The sequence below is a fragment of the Musa acuminata genome, chromosome BXJ3-1 (assembly GCF_036884655.1).
Source record: "Musa acuminata AAA Group cultivar baxijiao chromosome BXJ3-1, Cavendish_Baxijiao_AAA, whole genome shotgun sequence".
Lineage (NCBI taxonomy): Eukaryota > Viridiplantae > Streptophyta > Magnoliopsida > Zingiberales > Musaceae > Musa > Musa acuminata.
The window spans coordinates 4,588,821-4,610,005 of NC_088349.1; the positions used below are offsets into that span (position 1 = coordinate 4,588,821).

Here is a 21,185-nt window from a genome sequence, read left to right on the forward strand (position 1 = left end):
AAACCAAAATCTCCAACAAGCTGGACAAACAAGCCACTTGAATTTGATGTAGTCCTCAGCAGAATTTTTTTTTTAACTGTACTGAATTACGTTGCAAGTAGAATGATAGAAACACGAAGAAACATGATGTTGATTTTGGTCATGGGTTAAGAGGGAGTGAGGCTGGTTTTTGGTCACCAGACGAAGGCGCAATCTAGGTCTTTTCTTCGCCCATCGCGACGCTCGTCCTTAGTCCCGTCTCCTCCCCATGTGGTCAAAGTCGCCGCAGCTGGAAAGGGAATTCCGGGCGCTCCTCTCCCCACTCTCTCTGACGCCTTTACACTGCCAGCACAAAATCCTATGCTGCGCCCCAAACAGAACAAAAAGCAAACCAAGAACGGCGACGCGTCCGGCATTTAGGGAATCAGTAGGGGTAACAAAGTCATTTGATATCCCACCCCTGCTTTTAAAGGGTCTTGGCGGGAGCCGCGATGAATGCTGTGCACAGGCATCGCGTGCCCAAGTGAGAAGAACGAGCAGGCGAGTTAAGACGAGGGAGGAGTTGGAGGTAGGACGCGGGAAGGGCCTGATATCTGACCTGAGAGGAGCGGGGGGAGCGTCGACGGAGAGAGCGAAGGGAGATGATGCCCGGCGTTGTCGGCCACGCAGCAGTCGAGGAGCGGCGCATCGAGCGGCAGATGGGGTGCATGGCCGGGTTTCTCCAGCTGTTCGACTGCCACCACATTACCACCGGGAAGCGCCACTTCGCCACCCACCACCTCCATACTACTCCGGTAAAAATCTGAGAAGAAAGTGATGTTATTTTTGTGCGTGTTTTTAACCTGTTTTTTCTGATAATTGGATGGCAAATCTCAGCTTGCTGAATCGACGGCGCCGTCGGAGACATCGGATGCTTCGTCGCCGTCGTTCTTCAAGAAGAGCCATCCGCCCCTGTCGTCGCCGGAGCCTTGCCCTTCGTTGCTCGAGAGCCGCTTCCTGGTGGATACACCAGCGCGTTTGTCGCATCCTCTGCCACTCCCCGTCTTTGAGGTGAAGGACGGGGTGATGAGCTCCTGGAAGCTCCGGGACACTCCAAGGCTCTCTCTCGATAGCCGCGCAGTGGTCGACGCGAAGGGAAAGCTCGGCCTGGGCCCGTTGGAGATCCGGACTGCGGTCCGGGTGGCCTCTGTGAACCAATCTGACTCCTCCGAGGTGGCAGAGCATCGGCGTTCCCCGAGCGTCGTCGCGCGGCTAATTGGGGTTGAAACCCTGCCAAGCACCGGCAGCGTAGCTGAAGCGAAGCCTGAACGGGGTGAGCTCCGGCGATCGGCTTCCGATTCCGGGGTTCCCAGAGATGCACCGTACTACAGTTTTGTGGAGGCGTGCTCGTTCCGGGAGCCATCCCCACAGCCTCTCGAAGCCGTCCCGATCTCTGCCGAGGTGTTCTTTAAAACAGTTAATCTGGATCAGTTCAGGATCAGTGACGCGAAGAAGCTTGTGTCGCCGCCGAGACCTATTCCCCTCACACCGCTCCAGCGAAGGAGCTTCTTCGACTGGGAGGACTTGTTCCCGGAGCCGAAGCGGTCGGGAATGCTCTATGGCGAGATCGAGAAGCGGCTGAGAATGCGAGGGATCGACGAGCCGACGAAGGACTTGGAGACTCTGAAGCAAATCCTCGAGGCGCTCCAGCTGAAGGGGCTCCTCCACTCCAAGCCGTCGGCACATCGCACCAACGGCCGCATTAATCTCATCTACGACTTCCAGACCGGCGCCCCGGTCGTCATGATGAACACGGCCTCCAAGCCCCCGCGGTTTCCGTCGAGCGAGCCGCCGCCGTCCAAATCCAGCGCCGGTTGCCATAGCGCTTCGCCAGTCTGGCGCAAACCGGCGACGGTAAATCGGAGTATTATTATAGCAAACGAGCGGACGGTGCATCGAAGGCCGTTAAACGCAGCGGTCAAGAAGAACCCGCAGCCCCAGCGGTGGATCTCGACCGTTTGTTCACCAACGTCCACCCCGAAGAGGGCAGGGCCGGAACTTCTGGCCACCGGATCACCGAGGAGCCGAACGCCGAGGGTGACTGCGTCTCACAAGGAGCCGGTTCACCCACTGGCGAAGGACAATACCTCCACCACCATCTCCGAGAGCAGCATAAGCGCCTCCTCTCCATCAGGCTTCGAGGTACGCCAACGACTTGTTACTCGCAGTACATATTTTTCTTGATTACAATTTATGGAACTTTTAGTTAAATGGAGGGTGGGTGATACATTGCAGAGATCGAAGGCGGAGAACAGATCAGGCCGAAGTTTGTTGGAGCGATGCGATAAGCTGTTACACAGCATCACGGCGTTTGCGCGAGCGGATCAGGTCGCCGCCGTCGACCAGCAACCGAGCCCCGTATCCGTGCTTGACTCGTTGTCTTACCTCGGCGAGGACGTGTCGCCCTCGCCCCTCGCCAAGCGCTCCATCGATTTCAAAGGTAATAGAACAATATATATATATATATATATATATATATATATATATATATATTATATACCTCATAAAAATATTTTTTTGGATCAAAAGTGTTGATGCGTTAGGATCCAATAGAACACATCTGTCATAAATGAAGACGATTAAGGAGATGACGCGATATGTTCCGCAGATCAAACGGCGGACGAGCGGGAGCAGTGGTCCTTGGCAGCGTGGAGGAATCATGGGGACCGGATCGATGGGCCCGGTGAGGTGGATCACGACTACGCCTACGTGTGCGACGTGCTCCGCGTGTCCGACCGTAACGGGGACGCCTCCGACGCCGTGTACACGATCCTCGAGAGGCGTTGCTGCCGTCACCGCGGCGCCTCCCGTGCCGGCCGCCTTCACCGCCGGCTCCTCTTCGACACCGTGGCCGAGATCCTGGAACGAAGCCGCGGCGTGTGCCCCTGGGAGGCCTTCTCCTGCGCCGGACCTCCGCAGGCGGACGGCGGGGAGGAGGTGGTGCGGCAGGTGTGGACGGAGGTGCGGCGCATCCGGGAACAGGTGGCGGCCGATGGCCAGGACGGCGCCGCGTGCGGGGCCGTGCGGAAGGACATGGCCGCCAGGCACGCCGAAGGGTGGAGCCTGCCCGCTGTCGAGATCTCCGACGCTGTTCTCCTGATCGAGCGGCTGATATTTAAGGATCTCGTCGTCGAGATCATCCTCGCCCTGGCCGACGCCGCCAACGAGTCCCGCCCCCTTCTTTCCCGCCGCAAGCTCCTCTTCTAACAAGACGACCAACGGTTGTGATGTAACGAGTTCCAACGGTGTGTACACGTTTTCTACTTGAAAAGGCATCCTCGAGTGGTGGTGGATTATTTTGAGGTTTATTATGGGTCATTAAGAAGGTCAAAATACATCTATGCATTTTGTACTTGCTTGCATATGTCCAACATGAAAATATCATCCCAATAAAAAAAAAAACCAATCATATCCATTGTGTAAGATTAGAGTGTAAGATTTTGTGTCTCATCCCATTTATTTCAAATTTCATATGTTGAGCATAGGTAGTATGAAGAATATAAATAAATCATGTCTCTTAGCATACCTGAACAAAAGGTTTTGTGGTGCTTTGTCAATAGTTCCATGAAAGGCTTCAGACTTATTAGCATGACTCTTTTCCAATACATTACATAACAAGCTGCCTTAACTGTCAATTAATTGCAATTAATGGCATTAAATTATCATTGCCATTTGACATCACCACTGATCAGAATTTATCATTGCCTTCAGGATGACAGAAACTGCTAGGTGGATTTGCTTCTGTTCTTTTTCATTGGTTGGAGCAGTCAGTTCCAAGTGTAGCAGTGAGTGAGTCAGCACAGTAGGTGTTAACTTCTGCTTCATCCTAATGATTTAATTGTTGAATCCAAGAAATTCTTAATGGAGCAAGTCAGTCATTTTAGATCCCTACCACATGCTTAGTGGCTTCCAACTACACCTATGCCATTGATCCCATTGTGCATCACTAGTGTTCCTATTTCAAGAGATCTGGTACTGTTGTCAGTATGAATTGTTTAGGCTCTTTCAGAGTCCTTCATACTGATCTTGAAATCCCAGTCTGATGGTTCCATATAAATTGCATCAAGATACTTGTCATATCATTTAAATGTAGTTAGGGCAAGTAGAAAGGCATTAGAGATTTCAAGATAAGATAAGAGTGTACTGAAGATCTTTACATCCAAGCATCCAGACCAGGAAATATGTCACTGTTCTACATTTTTTTTAGTAACTGTGGTTAACATTGACAGTAAAATGTATGTAGTACAGTTTAAATCTTTTATTTTTAAGAAAACTTCATGAAATTAAGTTTATATTTGGTGCAATGCAATCTGTTCCCTCAAGGCTTTGACATTCCTTTCATCTGCAGGTTTATTCTCTTTTCCTTTTCATCAACTGGAGCACTTCATACTATGTCTCTGCTTTGCTATACCTGCAAAAATAAGAAAGAATAAGAAAGCAGCTACTTTGCCATATCTACATGCTTGGGTTGATGTCATTACAGGATTTGTGGTAGCATGGTTGCTTTAGTGCAGGATCATCAAGAGGTGGTTGCTGACCAAAGATCATCTCACAGCTCATGTCTTCAAAATCTGGAAGTCAGCATGCATCATAACCATTTGACATAGGTCATATCTGTTTTTGCAGAAATTCAGTAGATAATAATACAAGAATACAAACTATGTCTTCTCCATACAATGGGTGATTCTTTGACCTCCAATATCTTTTCTGTTCTTCCAACCATTTTATTTATTGAATTCGAACAAAGATTTCCTTCAGGAATAAACTAGATTTTTAGACTGTAAATCTTAGTTACTTCTTGCAGTTGTCCAAATCAATATGGTGGTATTTGCATTAACAAACTTTGTGATAATTTTCAAAGTACTTGCACAAGTATTGGAGCACAAAACTTGACTTTCTATTCCAGTGGTTGATACTAGTGTCCAGTTGAGGGGAAGTGATGAAACAAAGAGACATTTCTTCTCAAACACCTTGATGAATGGAAGAATGTGGAGCACAACAATGGCTGATGTGATCCATCTTTACTCATTGCATAAAGGACTGCAGACAGGGGAACTAATCTCCTAGAAAAATCTAATAAAGAAGACGATAAGAAGTGCTTTACACTCCCCTAATCTATGAAAAGATTAGTGTTGTGATATTTTCAATCACTTTCTGTGGAGAATTTTTACATATTTCATTGTCAGATGGAGATGAATTTAATTCTCCATTCTTTGGATGTTGTATTAGCAGTTTAGTATACCATTTGTTCTGGAAAATCCTCCTTTTGTAATTGTTAATTGACATGATGCTTATCCAAATATACAGGGAACCTTCCATCAAAAAAATATAACAAGTTTTGGTGCCAATTTCAATCCAGAAGTATAGTTGTTGAGTTTATAGATTGATGAGTTGGGATATCCTGGAGTATGGAAATATCAACCAGAGGTATTTCATATGGTTCAAATGTCCTACAAATTCTCAAGGAGATAATATCTAATGGTTACATATCTTTGAGCAATCATGTCAACAAGTTATAGGATACTACAAAATATTATCTGGTAAATTAGAATTGCAATATGATAGGCATATATAGGAGGAACAATTCTTTGAGAGTGATCATTTTTAAGGAGCATACTTGGAACCATATAGACAGGCATGCCAAGTGAATCCTGGATGAACTTCTGACTTGGAATCTTGCATAAGTTTGTGCACATCCCAACACAGTTGGTGTTCTCAAGAAACCTACATGGCAGAAAATTTTTCTTCTTGAAAAGATTCAGAATAACAAAATCTTGATTTGTGTCTTGACCAAAATTGACAAATGCTCAATATTGTCCCTAAAAAACCAAAGGATTTATATTTGTCTATGATATGAAAAGGGATTAGAGAGCACCTGCATTTGGGGATGTAAACCACATTTTTCTCTGATTTCCCCTTGATTTCAGATTTCTTGACCTTCCATGACAAGTTTCAGTATCATTTTAGATTTATGCATCCAAGAACTTCCAGTCTAACAGCAGTCAGCTATTAAAACAAGCTACTAAAAGCAGTCCGGGGGTATTTTCATACTCGGTTGTAATTTATATGATTTCCTTCCAAATGCTAGAGATGAAATCTTCATGCATAGACTATTGGCATAAATTATAGAGGATTAGGGTTTGTACCTCGCAGCGGCCAATCAGCCAAGGGAAGAACATGGTAGTGAAAGCTGCAAAGTACTCTCTTGAAAATGTTGAAGGTGGAAGTAAAATCTTTATCTGGAATTTCAGTGTCAAATTGCATTAGCAATCTAGTGCTTCCGAGGACAAACAAAAAACATCATCTATGTATGCTGTGTCGCAAACAATAAACTTGTAGGGAACATTAGATTTCTTCTTTATCCAATGTTTCTTGTCGGCATGTTGTAGCTGAAACTCTAAACTTTTACTGCAGTACAGACTTTTGCAGAATTGAGAATTTACTTGTGATCATACGACTGCAGAGTATGTGAAAGACATGGATCATTGATGAATGATAATCATAATCTAAACCAAATTGTGTGGATGTTGGCTAAGGATGATATGCTTAAAACACATTCAGGCACACTTTGGTTCTCCATATTTGGGATTGATTAATATGGCTATTGGAAGTCAACTTGCCATTGTTAGAATGGCTGATGGAAAGGCCTCCTGGAGAGATCTGATCACCAAGCCCTGCTGTGCTTTGGTATCAAATTTCTTAGAAATCATGATTGCTGCCGCAACTAAGCTCTCATATCCTTCCTTCTTGTTTGTCATGCCTGAGAATCAAATCAGCTGCTTTCAGGTTATTCTGCACAGAAAGTAATTCTGTAGAAGAAATCAGCATCATCATTCATCTCTTCTTTCTCTGTTTTAACTCAACTGTAATAAAATCTCTACCAATATAAGCATTTGCATTTTCTCAAAAAAAAAAAAACCATCTTAAGATGTCTGTGACACCATAACAAGCTTTTACAAGAGCCTAAAAGAATCCACTTATCAACAAATTGAATAATAAATGGTGTTCAAACCACTAGAAAAATTTAGCATATGAAAGAAAAAAGAGTGACACATGATATTTTATTTTTTCTTCCTCTATAAATTCTATTTTTAGTGATGAGAACTCTCCTGTTATCTTTTTCCATAACAGAAGGAGATATAAAGACATAGACAAACATCCTCTCTCATGGCAAGTTTAATTCATAGGGACAGTCCTCCCTTCAAGAAAAGCCACCTATGCTCGAGCAAAATTGACTAACAAGTCAGAGAATAAGTATTCTCGATAGATATGTTTGAACTTTATAATATGAGAAAAACAGCAAGCAGACCAAATATGTCTCTTTTCTTGCTAAAGGCAGGTTTTAGCGCAAAAATAGGCTCGAGACCAAAATAAGCACCATTATAACCTGTAACTCCATTGCTAAGTTTCTTTTGATTGTGTATTGACTCTATGATAAAGACTTGGATTTGGTGACCATTAATTTCAGAGGCACACAAAGAAGAGGTTACCAAAAGAAGAAGAATAGAAAGAAGAACGAAATGCATATCTTTGAATGAAACACGCTTGTGTTCTTCAGAACGATATACTTAAAGAGTAGAAAGCACATGAATAACCTGTGGTGGCTTCAATGGCGCTTGAAAGGTGGTGGATGGCGAGACGCTCGAACCAGTTGTCCTTGTACACAGTCTTGTCCCTCGGTGCCGCCGCCGCCACCACCCTCTCGTCGGTGGTCACCCTCATCACAACCACCGAACGCCGGAGATTTCTACTCGGCGGCCTCTGTTGACCCAACTCCATCCCTTGTGGTCTTCTGCTCCCTGGAAGACTTCGTAGCCCCCCATGATGATGAATAGTAGCTCTCATTATGTGTGTGCGGAAGTGTGCGTCTTTGTGAGTTTATATACTGATATTTCAAGGAAGAAGATTGAGAGAAGAAACAAAGAAACAAAAAGGTTTAAAGAGCATCTTCGGGAGGGATGTGAGAAGAATAATAGATCTTTTGTTGCGTAGAGAAAAGAAAGGGACATTCTTAAGGTGCGAAGCTCATTGGATTCTCTTAAAGATCCTTTAAGGTGTGAGAGGTATAAATGACAGTATCAAGCATGCATGTCTTTTGCTACTATGCTCAATGGAGTCAATCTTGAACTGTTAAGCTTATCATCACATCAATTGGTAGATGTATGACAAAAATAGATCTCCATCATTAACTATTTGGAAATATATATATAAGCTTAGTCATTTATTTCTGAAACAAATATTCAAGATCTGATCAAAATATGGACACATTGTTCTTGAGGTAGCCAAAGGTATCTTAGGAGGTATCGACAGAGATCAAAGAAGACAAGATGTCTCTTCCGATCGATACAAGAAAGGCCGGCAAGGATTTAGCTGAAGAAGATTCGCTACTGGAGAAATAAAATGTAATAAAATAAGATAAAAAAAAATTCTACCATTAACAGCAAATGTAATATCATTTGCTGTAATTGAGGAGTTAATCAAAGTAAATCAAAGCAGAATCCCGCCTGGGCTCGAAGGTGTTAGCTAATTAAATTAAAATAAGATGTCTATAATTGAGGAGTTAATGTTTCAAAGATTTCAACTAGTTTAACTTTGCAGTATATCACAAATTTCTTGAGGAGCCTTAAACTCCGAACAAACATAATTATCCAAAGCAGCTAATTAATTAGTTATTTTTAGTATTTCGGTCCTAACACTTTAAAAAGTTATATTGATATTTCATGAAATATATATATTTATTTACCCTAATGATATTAGTTTTATCGACAGAAATATAAAAATAAAAAATAAAAAAGGATAACTTTAACATTCTAATTGGTGGCGGTGGTGGATGACAGTGTGTCGACACCGACACAATTGTAAAGTTACATTTCCATTGTTCTACATCTGCATTGGCGTTCTGTCGTTGTAGAATCGAAGGTTCCTATCGAAGCCGTCGTGAAAATCCATCACCTATCAAAGTAGGACTTGAAGATGCGTACCCCTCTCGTTGATGCCAGCACCATGCCCCTCCTTATCTCTCATGTCTTCTCCGACGGGGGAGAGGAGGCGAAAGGCGACGACAAAGGCATCGAGGATGTCTAGGGTGCACATGAGCACCTCGCGAGCGGAGATAGAGAGGTTGAGGAAGGCAACGGTGTGATGTTGAGAGCAGTGGTGATGTTTTTTTCTTTGCCTTCGTCATGAACTGAGTGGTAGTGATAGTGGTTGAAAAGACGGGTGGCAAGAAGGGACATGATGTTGACGTCGGCAAGGGGGGCACGTATCTTTGGGTCCTATTTCAATAGGCGATTGATCTTCACAATAATTTCGGTAACGGAGTTCAATTCCACGACGACAGAGCACCAATGTGGGTGCAGAACGATATCACCGTATGTTGTTAGTGAATATAGATATTTTACTTTCGTAAACACAATCATACTAATATAATCTATACCAATATAATCTATAAAGTATATAGATCAAGTGAACTAATCAAATGAAATAATTTATAATTAGCGGAGGAGGGTGGAAAAAGATTTCACTTTTCTTGTTTTATGGTGGTTATCTGCGAGCAGGCGTTTCTATCTTCATTACCCCGCACTCCTCTCTCCCAATTCTTGAAGATGTCGGCGGCGCAGTTTAGCAGCTCGTGCGCATGCGCTGGCCTGCGCAGCCCCCTCCTCCCTCCGCCGCGACGCGGCGGCCGGAGGTCCCGGTGCTCCGCCGTGCCCAGCGGCGACTCGTACCTCGACATGTGGAAGAAGGCCATGGAGCGCAAGCGCCGGCCGCAGCAGTCCCGCGGGACCAGAGACGGCGGCGAGGGCGGGAAGTCACCGTCGCTGGCGGCCAAGACGGAGCGCTTCAATCAGCTCCTCCAGGTGCCCACGGAGGAGCGAGACAGGGTCCAGCGGCTTCAGGTCATCGACCGCGCGGCTGCAGCTTTCGCTGCCGCCCGTGCCATCCTCAACGAGTCTCCCGTGGCTCGCTCAACGCCGGATCTCTCTGACCGCCCGGAAATGTCTCGTGCTAAACTAGGTGCGTCTCCCGCTGCCCAATTTGCTTTATAGTGATTGTTCTGCTGGAAAGATTGGTTCTTGGCATCAAGTAATCTTTTCTTGAAATAATTGATATTCGAGCTACAATTCGTTGTCGAGGAGCTTTTGATTTCAAAAAGGGTATTTGCTTTTTGCCAAAATAGTCTTACTTTCTTTAGCACTGAAATGGTGTTGAAAACTTTAGGAAGCATGTCATCTTGTTCTCCATGTCGGAGTTGAAGACAACAAAACTGTATCAATGCAACTGTGCAGATTAGATGGGTGGATATTGTTCTAAGTGTCATTTAAACCCTGGGAAATTTTTCTGTACGGAGAAGTTGCATGTAAAGAGACATCTATCTCTCTCTACTTGCAATCTCCTGCAATGCCAGTGAAATGCTATTTTAACAGGTATAAAAGCAACACCTGGTTGTTTCTTTAAATCGTATCTCATTGTTCTTTATGCTTTATAAATGTCTTAAATATAATTTAGTCGTTTCGATAGTATGTACCGATGGTATGGCTTCTTTAGGTGTTGCTATAGCTGAGATACTCCTGGATATTTCTTCTACATGAGTCAGACTAGTTTGCGGTCTATGTTTATTTAAGATCAATCAGCCATCAGTCATTCTCTTACCATAGAGTATCTTTTAAAGAAGAAAAGAGAGCAGACAAAATCTTCAAGAAAATGCATGTGAATCCAAGCTAGAATCAACATACTGGGATAACTAGTGCAGATCATCCTGCTGGGTATTATGAACCTTTGGTATCACATAAGAAAGAATGGCATTTGGGAATGCCCAAGGCTAACTGCTGATGTAGCTTGGCCTAGCTTGCTGACTTGTGGGACCATTGCTCATGACATGCTGACATGAGGTTGAGCACAATGCTTTGCTTGGCATCCTCCCATGTCATGCCAATCTGTTGTTATCCAGACTTGTATATTTTGCTAGCGGGGTATTCTGAGTTCATACATTTTACTAATTATTTTTAACTGTGTTCCCAGTAATTCCAAAAACTTAAGCTATTAAAAAAGACTCAAATCTGTGTTAAATTTTAACATTTCCTTTGACATGCATGACAGATTATATTTGGTACATAAAACTAAAACAAAGTGTATGGTGCAAGCCAAGTAGAAAGAAAAATATTGCACAAATACTATGTTAAAGATTTTAATTGGGTTATCAGTAATCCCACAAGGGCTCAATCTATATTAAATTCTCACACATCCTTTGTATTTTTGGCATGTACATAAGTTGGAATCTGACCGAAGCTGATTGGCTACAAAACACTTGTTTTAGTCTTTATTTAAATCTTATGACATCTAGATGAGCTTTGTTGCTGTTGATATATATACTTTCTTAAACTTTATTACATGACTGTTATATCACCTACATTTGAGAAAATGATGACAAAATTTTCATGGTAATATATGTTTCTTAGTTGTTACCGCTAAGTTCTAGTCATAATAAGTACTTGATAATTAGACATTGATGTAGGCTTTTCCTCTTCCTGCCTGCAATAAAGATCATATCTTTTAACATTGTTCATTGTGTTCCACTTTGTCTATATCCAATATAGAGCAGAAACCTGGTAGGTGATTCTTTTTACTAGAATTCATCATTTGTTTAGGATTGCAGCATGAAGATTCATTCCTCTATCAATCAGTTACTCTGCAAAATGGACCTCCTGGCCCAGATTTTTGGTCATGGTCACCTCCTTCAGACACTAAGAGGGAACCAATTGAAACAAGCACTGGCCTGAGATCTGCACCAAAGTTGTTATCACAGACATATCCATCCAATTTGGTGATAGAAAAAGAAAAGACTATTGAGTTTTTAGCCATCCCTATGGAGAGCACACTATTTGGATGCAAACATAATCCTCCTCATCCACCTCTGCAATCTCTTGTAGAGGTTGATAAAGTGGGAAAAAAGACCACTTTAAATGCATCTATTGAAGCAGAGGGGAAAATGTGCGGTCAGCTTTTCTCAGGGCAAGCCGCTGAGGCTGCTGAAGCTCTTAGTAAAAGTAATGGAGCATCAGAATATGGCATGGATCTGGGTGGATCACAATGGTGGAGAGAGACAGGAATAGAGGAAAGACCTGATGGAGTGGTTTGCAAGTGGACATTGACTAGAGGTGTAAGCGCAGATGAAACTGTTGAGTGGGAAGATAAGTTCTGGGAGGCTGCTGATCAATATGATTATAAAGAGTTGGGTTCAGAGAAGTCTGGCCGCGATGCATCTGGAAATGTATGGCGTGAATATTGGAAGGAGTCAATGTGGCAGGTGAATCCTTTTTTTCTCCTTTTGCTCCTGTGGTTTTATTTTTATTGTCTTATAATGAAAACCAATATCCTGGATGTGATTTCAGAATTACCAGCTTGTGGACTTCCCTTTCCTTTTTAGAAATTTCATTTATTTTTAAACTGTTTGTAGACTGCAATTAGTTGTCCTCATGACTGTGGTTAAGAGAAATATAGTGCGTTTATATTTTAAGGTTGTACAAACAACAGTCTTTAAATATCTTTTTTTTTCTTTTTTTCACATTGACAACTTGCCAACTTGGTTCAACAAAACATCAAAAAATATTATGAAAATTAAATAAAGTCCTATTGTTGGACTTCTTACAGGGTGTAGAGTAGTGGCACAAATATAATCTTCCAGCAGTACTGTGTGGTCAATCCCTGACTGCAGTTAACATAGATAATAGCATGTTTACATGTTAAGACTGTACATCCAAGAAAATTTATGGAGCTGAATTTTTTGTATTGACAACTCTATTCAACATAATCTTGACAACCTACTAGTTCTGTTATACTACACAAAGGCTGCAAAATGTGTATATATATAAGATTCATTGAGTACTAAGTGAGGTCAAGCTTTTGACCTTCTTTGTGAATTCTTTCTTAGGACATGAGAAGGGGCATTATCCATATGGAGAATACTGCAGACAAGTGGGGGAAGAATGGCAAGGGTGATGAGTGGCAAGAGAAATGGTGGGAACATTATGATTCTTCTGGGTATGCTGAGAAATGGGCACACAAATGGTGCTCTATAGAACCAAAGACACCATTGGAAGCTGGCCATGCTCATGTTTGGCACGAGAGGTATGAATCAACTCATTGATATCTTGTGAAATTTTTATCTCATGGAAAACTTGGTTGGCTGATACAGTTAGCAAATAGTAATCATTTACAAACACGATCTTATTGTCTAGAGCCAGAATTCTTATTCACTAAGTTTTTTATTGAAAATTGTTTGTGACATGTAGAGCTAACTGTAATGCATCTTCTTTTGATGAGCTTATCTTCCTTTACTTCCATCATTTTTTTACTCCAAGAAGAAAGACAGAAGCCTAAACTTTAGTGTTGAAATAAGAAAATGGAACAAGACCTGCTTCGTTTTCTTGTCTTACCTCTGACTCTTAACTGAGCTGTTATACATCAAAATAACTGTTCTTCCTGGAGAGCATTGATATTTTCCTCTCAGCAAGGTTGAGCAAATTGATATGTAGTTTTTGATAATTTTACCATTCTAAGCCTTTGATGTAAGGTTTCTAGGACTCAGTATGTTGTAATATGAAAGTCTCTGTGGTTCATCATTTTCCATTGCTTTATTCTTGTGGCTTTTCTGTTATACTTGTTTAGTGTGGAATCAAGTTGGTTTCCTTTTCTTTTCAAGGAAACTATGAGGAGTATCCCCAGCTGTCAATTCAAAATTGATGCAATGATACAGAGAGAGGGCAAGTACAGTGGTTAGGATGTTTTCCTCTGCTCCTAATCGATTTTATGGAAGTTACGTGAAGATTAGCTGAAGAAGTGATACATATCTATCCTCTTAATGGATATGTTGAGAATCTCTTATTTACCTTATTCTTTAATTTGTATTCTGACGTTAGTTAACGATCATAGGACCGATCTGTGTGTCTATGACTTGGCAATTGCCCTGTGGAAAAGTGAACTGTCACTTCATGTGATTATACATATAATCTTGTATTTGTTAGGTTCTTGAAGGTATCAATGCACTGTGAAGGTTGCATCATGGTACACTTTCAGACACCATAAGGATATGCTTAAAAAAAAACATCAAGGAAAAAGAAAACCTCCAATTTGGTCTATTTAGCCTTTACAATTGTCAGTTAATTTCTGGTGCTATAGTCTATCAAGCTCCAGACATATAGATAAAGCCATTTTCCTAGTACCATTAAATTGTGATTTAAAAGCTTTTATAAATTGAAATCATCGAACAAGCATTCTTCTTGTTATATTCATCTATAATGTTTCTTACAGATGGGGGGAGAAGTACGATGGTAATGGTGGTAGCATGAAATACACCGACAAGTGGGCAGAGCGGTCAGAAGGTGATGGTTGGTCAAAATGGGGAGACAAGTGGGATGAACACTTTGATTCAAATGGCCATGGAGTAAAGCAGGGCGAAACATGGTGGGAAGGGCAGCATGAGGAACGATGGAATCGCACATGGGGGGAGTGGCACAATGGCTCCGGATGGGTGCACAAGTATGGCAAGAGCAGCAACGGGGAGCACTGGGACACACATGTGCAGCAAGAGACATGGTCCGAGAGGTTCCCGCACTATGGATTCGAGCATTGCTTTGAAAACTCTGTGCAACTCAGAGCAGTTTGAAAGCCACTTGACACATTGTAAGCCAGACCAGAACTTTCTATTCCTTGTGTGTAAACTATACATTTTATTGTATCTTTTCTGGTGATTAAATTGATGTGTGTTTTGGATATAGTGGTTTTAATCATGGCTTTGTCATTACAACTGGTTCCACTTGATTGTTCCAAAGTACTGAATACATGGAATAATAAGGAATGATGCGGGGGAAAAAGGTGTTGTTATAAAAATCAATTTGGTAATATCTTTTGGGTTGACTTACTGTGAAGTGTAATCAGATCTTGCTGATTCTTGTAGTTTTGACTCGTATCCATATCAATATCCAAGAGATTTCAGAATATGGATTTGACATTGTGGATTCTGTGTTCATCTGATTCTTTTATTATTCTTAGCTGAGCCTGCTTTTGTAACAGGAAATGCCAATGTTCTAACGGCTGCCATGCAGGTAGATATTGTTCTGACTGATCATGTTCAACAGCTGAATTATGAACAAAGTGATCATGTTGAGCTCAATAAATTTGGAAGATAATAGATTTTGAATGTTCAGTCACATCATATAAACAATTCTACCGGATTGTGAGGAACGCATTGCTGAATTCATGTGTATGACCAAAAATCTTGATGAAAGTCTACGGAATCATGTTGTCAGCAAAACACACAAGATCCGTTCATGGTGATCAACTCCTCTTCAGGTCATGGCCACAGAATCGAGTTCTGGGAAGACCATCGGCGCAACAACGGCAGGATTGCTTCAAGATTCCTTGGCCTGTTCGTCCAAATTATAATTAGTGGACGAGGAATCCCAGTTATACTGCTGATGCTGAGGGACTAATGGCTTTCTATGATCTACTTGATGCCGCAACCTTACCAAGCAGAGAGTTTACTGGGGATGGACATCTTATGTCAGATTCACCACCAAAACCAGGCTCTCCTCATGAAAGAACGATGAGCTTTCTGAAGTGAAACTTTCTGCAAGTTGTTTGTAGAGTGCGTGAAACAGTAGTGGAATCAGCTCAAGCACTGCATGATGTCTTATCAACTAAACCTCCAGTTTTTTAGCATCAAAACATTCATCAATGGAACTAATGTCTTTGAATCCTCAACCCAGCTGCCCCTCCTCGAAGATCCCATCCACCTTCACCGAAAAATCCAACCTCAGCCGCCCCAAATCCAACTAAAGAAACGGGTTGACTTTTTTGGGTCTCCTGCCAGTTGCTGATGTGGCCATGGTATATGTGGTGGACAGCTTGAAGTACAGAATTGAACTCGGGACGAAGCTCTATTGATCACTTGATAGATGCCAGGTAACTTCTTTTCGACCTCCAGAACCAAGAGATTTCTCCATGGGAGCAACATAACCTTTCTCCGAAGTTTTGCTGTGGCTAAAGAAGAGAGATACGAAAGTACCAAGAAACAAGGCCTTGTCAAAAAGTCATTACTGCTCCCTGAAACCATGTCCTCCCTTCTCTCTCCCGCATTTCTTAGCCTACAAAAGGAGAGTCCGCCTCCCTTTGTTTGCAGTAGTAACGGTTTCATGGACTTCACATCTGAGCTTCAAGAGGCTTTCTCCCTCTTTGACAAAGATGGAGATGGTGTTCTGTCATCAATCCTTTCTGCCCTTTGTCTTAGTTCTCTTATGCTGTTCTCAGATTTTGATAGGAGTTTTTTTTTTATTTTTTTTATCGTAGTTCTCATGTCTGTCAAACTTTTCTCTCTTGTTCCTTTAGGTTGCCCAGTGTTTGTCTTGTTTTGTGTCTTCTACTTAAATTTGCTTCCCTTTTGTTGATTCTAAGAAGATAATGGCTTCTGATAAATTCACTTGTTGGACTAGATATTAAGAAATCTTTTCACCAATTGCCTTTTGTTTTTCATGCTCATGAACTTCTGCAAAGACATCCATAAATTTAACATGTTGCATGATGGAACAATAAGATTATGCTTAATTTAGTCTGCTATTAGGCTTTTGAATTCTCATTTTGCTTGTGTTATCTTCAAATTTTGTCTGTTCATGGAGTTTGCCCTACTTGTTATGCTGAAACTACCAGCCAATTAATCCATTAAACCTTAGGACAAATTTGTCTGATGTGATCACTATATTAATTCCAGTACTCCAACAATTATGAAGCATATCCTGTGCTGCTTGTTACTTATTCTTGTAGAAAAAATATTTTAGGCTGTGCAGGTTTTGGGACATAACAAGTCACAGTTTTGGATCAAAAAGTTGTCCTTCTAATTCAAATTGTCCTGTTTGCTGAATTCTTCTGACAACCATAAAAACAAGTCCTTAGTTATTCTGAACTAATTTGCAGTTTTCTTTTTCTTGGAGCAAGAAGTAGTTTGTAGCTTATTTCTAGTCAGTGAGAATGATACTGCTTTGATGTTTCTCATGTAATTTTTTTCAAGACATAATTTGCTTCTCAGTTCCTGTTTTGACATGACAGGATGCATCACACTTGAAGAACTCGCCAGTGTCATCCGTCCATTAGGCCACAACCCAACAGAACAAGAGCTGCAGGATATGATCAGGGAGGTTGATGTCAATGGCAACGGGACTATTGAGTTCAATGAGTTCTTCAACATAATGGCTTGGAAAATGAAGGTGATCTGCTTGTGCTTCTTCTCCAAATAATTAACTTCAGCTGATGAACTTAAAAGTTCCAATATGAAATAATTAAGATTGAAGAGATTACAGTACATACTCAAAATCTTACAGTTGTGTTCTTCCTGGATTTGTAGGAGGCTGAAGCTGAAGAGGAAATGAGAGAAGCCTTTAAGGTTTTTGACAAAGACCAGGATGGATATATCTCATCTTATGAGGTAATTGTTGGGCAGTGCTATTTTTCTTTTTATACCTCTTTCAGCAAACATCTTTGTATATGATAAATGTTTCGAATGTGTGACCAAAAATCCCAATCAAAACATTTCTCATGGTATCAAATGTTCAAGACTAAACCGGTTTGCAAATGAGAGGGGATGTTAAGACTTAATAGCTTAAGCATTTGAAATTATTGATCATCCCAATCGAAACATTTATCATGGTATCGGAGCATGTGAAAATATATCGAGTCATTTCATAACAGCTTAAACCTTTTGGATTATTGATAACCCAATCAAAATCTTCATCAATATATACCAGTATGAAATGAAATCTACATTCACTGAGAGTAGATCAGGTAGCAGCCCTTTAAAATTTCTGAATACTAAATCTTGACTTTGTACTCTGCTGAATTGATGAATTCTGTCACACTAATATCATCAGTTGGTGCTAATTTATTTGTGTATGAATAGCATTCTTTTATTGGATGCAGCTGATGAGTGTAATGATTAATCTTGGAGAGGAAGTAACATATGATGAGGTTAAGGAGATGATTAGAGAGGCTGACATCAATGGTGATGGCCAAGTAGACTTTTATGAGTTCTCCAAGATGATGATGGCTGTCCAAACTAAGTTCTGAAGACACACCGAAGAATGTTGGATTTCCACTTTTATTTCTTCTAAATTGCAGATGAAATGATATAAGTACATGTTTCATATTTTTCATTTATGGTTGTTGTTTATAATATTTTATGGAGATTCAGTATTGGTGTCCCATGGTCAAAACATTTTAGTCCTTGCCTATGTCAACATATCTCTGTCTCTTGGTAGAGTTGCTTAATCATATTAATATGACGAATATTCTCAACCAATCGGGATTTGATACGCTGAAGTCTAATTAGCTCAAAAATGATAAAATAAGTCAGTGAGGATTGTAATCTGAAAATATTCCCCAACTCATTATTGATTCAATGTTTATTTACCCAATTGTTTATCATTATAATCTCTGAGATATTAATAGGGGCCTCTTAAGTACCATACAAACTCTTTGGACTGTTCGAATTTTGATAGATTATGATTTGAGTATCAAAGGGACCTCACAAGAAACACCCCCGCTACTAGGACTCCTCCAGAGCTGAATCATTCATCAAAATCAAAGGAGCATCCTGAGCGATCACCCCAAGGAGCTCAACTTGATATCCTTGAGCTCACAGCCCATCTTAGGAAGCTAAGTCAGATATCTCATATTGAGATTCATACAAACAAATTTGGGTTTACAACTTGACAAGACTTAGCGGACCAGGTCGGATCAATCTCAGTACATCATCATGCTGATGACCAAACAGTCTGCATGTCAAACCTTTCTTCTGAGAGTAGATGTCTGCATGCACTTGATTGTATCAAAGTAATCATCTTTCCATAGGTTGATGCTTTTTGCAAGCAAACTTTTAGTTAGCTACAAAGTTCAAATAATAAGCAGTAAAGTCAGAACTCTGCACCTGTAAACGTCACTGACCATATGGCCTACTTCAATTCAATCATTTGGATACAAACGTCAAATGACTTATATATTGTTAAAAAAAATACTAAATCAACTTGTATTAAAGAAGATTCCTGCATTATCAACTTGTATAAATTATAAATAAATGACAAGTACATTTCTATGATTCTATGATTATTTTTTAAGGAAAAGGTGATCCAGGAAAGTTTGAAATATTATTTTTGACTGATTACATATTACCCTCTCTAGTTAGATTTCTTTAGTATCTTGGTCTCTAGACTTCAAAAATTTATATTGGAATCTCTATAGTTACGAAAGCACGAAAATAATAGGCAAAAAGATAATTTTAACGTCTCAGTTATATTTTCAATGATTATGGATGGTAACATCACTGGGAGTCATGGGTGACTGTTGTGGATGAAGAGGGAGAGCGATGGCAAGAGATGAGGTGACCAAGTAGATGTTGATGCTCTGCATCTGCATCAATGCTACTCGACAACTATGTTGGCATCGACATAGATACAAAGCGACGAAAGGGTCGTTCAGCATGTGCATCGGCGTCGACGCAGATGCAAATGCAAAGTGCTGCTCAGTATCTACATCGGCGCCGACGCAGATGCAGAGCGATGTCACCCTTCCTCGCATCGTTGTCGGCACTGGCGCAGATGCAAAGCGGTGCCACTCTGCATTTGCATCTGCGTCGGTACCGATGCAAATGCCTAGTGACATTGCTTTGCATCTACGTCGGTATCGATGCAGATGCTAAGTGCCACTTTCGTCACTTGTGTCAGCGCTAATGCAGATACAAAGTATCGACATCCGCATCATCGCCTCACCTCTTACCGTCGCTCTCCCTTCTTATCCACAATGGTCATCCACGACCCCCAATAGTGTCATCGTTAGCCATCACTGAAAACATAATTAGGACGTTGAAATTATCTTTTTGCCTATCGTTTTCATGCTTCCGTTACTAAAACTAATGATGTTAGGATAAATAAAATCAGATATTTTACTTTCATAATTATAGGGATTCTAATATAAATTTTTGAAGCCTAAGAACCGAAATGCTAAAGAGATCTAATTACAGGGTTAATATGTAATTAGTACGTAATCAGATTACAGATTAGATGTTAAACAATTGAACATGTCCATTAAGGTTCAGAACATTTGGAGCACTAACCAGCAATAGCAAAATGATTCATCTGAAGCTTTCCTAGTTTTCAGCAGCAATCAGGTCCACTGTAACTTCTACACCAAATGTGAAAGTCCTGCTTAAGGGATGCAAGGATAGCACTTGAAACATCATAATCTATTATTGAAGATAGCAGCAATCCTCACCTTACACAAACAGCATCTCAAAGCCAAAAATAAAAACCACTGATCTATCATTGAGGATCACCAAACAAGCCAACTTCTGAGGACATGTTCAAGCACACAGATTCTGGGGGCTTTCTCAGTTCTATTTAATGTATATAGTAGTCATATCAGTGTTTTCCTCTTCAATAAGAAATATTATACAGAGCAGTCTCAAATGACATTATTAAACATGCAAGTGAGGGTGTAATGTCCACTAGCAAGTGGAGTAGGTATTTGAAGCACTAACACAACTTTATAACTTGGTGGAATCTGGCTACTATGACATGCTTCTCATGTTATTATTTAGAGCTCTCTAAATCTGTGTTCTAAATAGATAAGCCATGAATTTTTTTGTCATGGTTGTTGCATTAACACATGATGGAAGGTTTCTTTGTGCAGTTAAAGCATCGATTTTTCCAGGATGCTCTAGCAATAAGATTGCAGCAATAATACCACAGTTTCAACCATTCAACTTCTGCAAAACTCTTTATCATTGTTATATCATGGTTGTTGTTGATGTTGGAATCAATCTTCATCCTAATTTTAGGTTTTCTCTGGACTGGTTCAGTTCAGCTAAATGTGAAACTGGAATCACATCGGTTATAGAGGTTCTGATTCCAATTCGAGTTCTGATTAATAAGGAAGGAAACAAATTAAAATACTCTACTAAGATTTGAACACTTAATCATTAGACTTTAAATTTAAAGTGCTAAACACTGCATCATGGAATATATTTATAACTAGCATGGATCTTAAGCTTCAAACCTTGGAAGCAATCATTAATAGCACCTGATTTATTGAATTCTGATAACTCATTGCTTAAATTGGTACTCTTA

At 40.8% G+C, this 21,185-nt stretch overlaps 4 protein-coding genes and 1 long non-coding RNA gene across 6 annotated transcripts; 3 read left to right on the forward strand and 2 right to left on the reverse strand.

Annotated features, from left to right (window-relative positions):
* The first annotated feature begins 519 nt into the window (after positions 1-519).
* Positions 520-3,493, forward strand: LOC135628605 (uncharacterized). The gene is made up of 4 exons (XM_065135358.1): positions 520-773; positions 856-2,160; positions 2,254-2,458; positions 2,627-3,493. The coding sequence occupies exons 1-4, from the start codon at positions 621-623 to the stop codon at positions 3,223-3,225; spliced, it is 2,262 nt and encodes a 753-aa protein (XP_064991430.1). The 5' UTR covers positions 520-620; the 3' UTR covers positions 3,226-3,493.
* A 607-nt stretch (positions 3,494-4,100) lies between these two features.
* Positions 4,101-7,951, reverse strand: LOC103986218 (beta-carotene isomerase D27, chloroplastic-like). The gene is made up of 7 exons (XM_009404156.3): positions 7,614-7,951; positions 6,639-6,778; positions 6,165-6,257; positions 5,894-5,955; positions 5,636-5,742; positions 4,500-4,589; positions 4,101-4,429 (listed from the first exon to the last, which is right to left on the reverse strand). The coding sequence occupies exons 1-7, from the start codon at positions 7,861-7,863 to the stop codon at positions 4,389-4,391; spliced, it is 783 nt and encodes a 260-aa protein (XP_009402431.2). The 5' UTR covers positions 7,864-7,951; the 3' UTR covers positions 4,101-4,388.
* A 1,616-nt stretch (positions 7,952-9,567) lies between these two features.
* Positions 9,568-14,790, forward strand: LOC103986209 (protein LIKE EARLY STARVATION, chloroplastic). The gene is made up of 4 exons (XM_009404145.3): positions 9,568-10,035; positions 11,667-12,325; positions 12,950-13,146; positions 14,329-14,790. Exons 1-4 carry the CDS (start codon positions 9,624-9,626, stop codon positions 14,681-14,683), a joined length of 1,623 nt encoding a protein of 540 aa, XP_009402420.2. The 5' UTR covers positions 9,568-9,623; the 3' UTR covers positions 14,684-14,790.
* A 461-nt stretch (positions 14,791-15,251) lies between these two features.
* LOC103986194 (uncharacterized) lies at positions 15,252-18,255 on the forward strand. 2 transcript variants are annotated; one of them, XM_009404133.3, is made up of 4 exons: positions 15,252-15,981; positions 17,119-17,276; positions 17,414-17,494; positions 17,986-18,255. In XM_009404133.3, exons 1-4 carry the CDS (start codon positions 15,975-15,977, stop codon positions 18,130-18,132), a joined length of 393 nt encoding a protein of 130 aa, XP_009402408.2. In that variant the 5' UTR covers positions 15,252-15,974; the 3' UTR covers positions 18,133-18,255. The 2 variants fall into 2 exon arrangements, with proteins under 2 accessions (XP_009402408.2, XP_009402401.2); XM_009404126.3 differs by lacking the exon at positions 15,252-15,981 and adding an exon at positions 16,129-16,269.
* A 331-nt stretch (positions 18,256-18,586) lies between these two features.
* On the reverse strand, positions 18,587-20,555 carry LOC135628836 (uncharacterized). The gene is made up of 3 exons (XR_010493013.1): positions 20,332-20,555; positions 20,174-20,241; positions 18,587-18,948 (listed from the first exon to the last, which is right to left on the reverse strand). It is a non-coding gene; the product is annotated as an uncharacterized LOC135628836 (long non-coding RNA).
* Between the last annotated feature and the right edge of the window lie 630 nt (positions 20,556-21,185).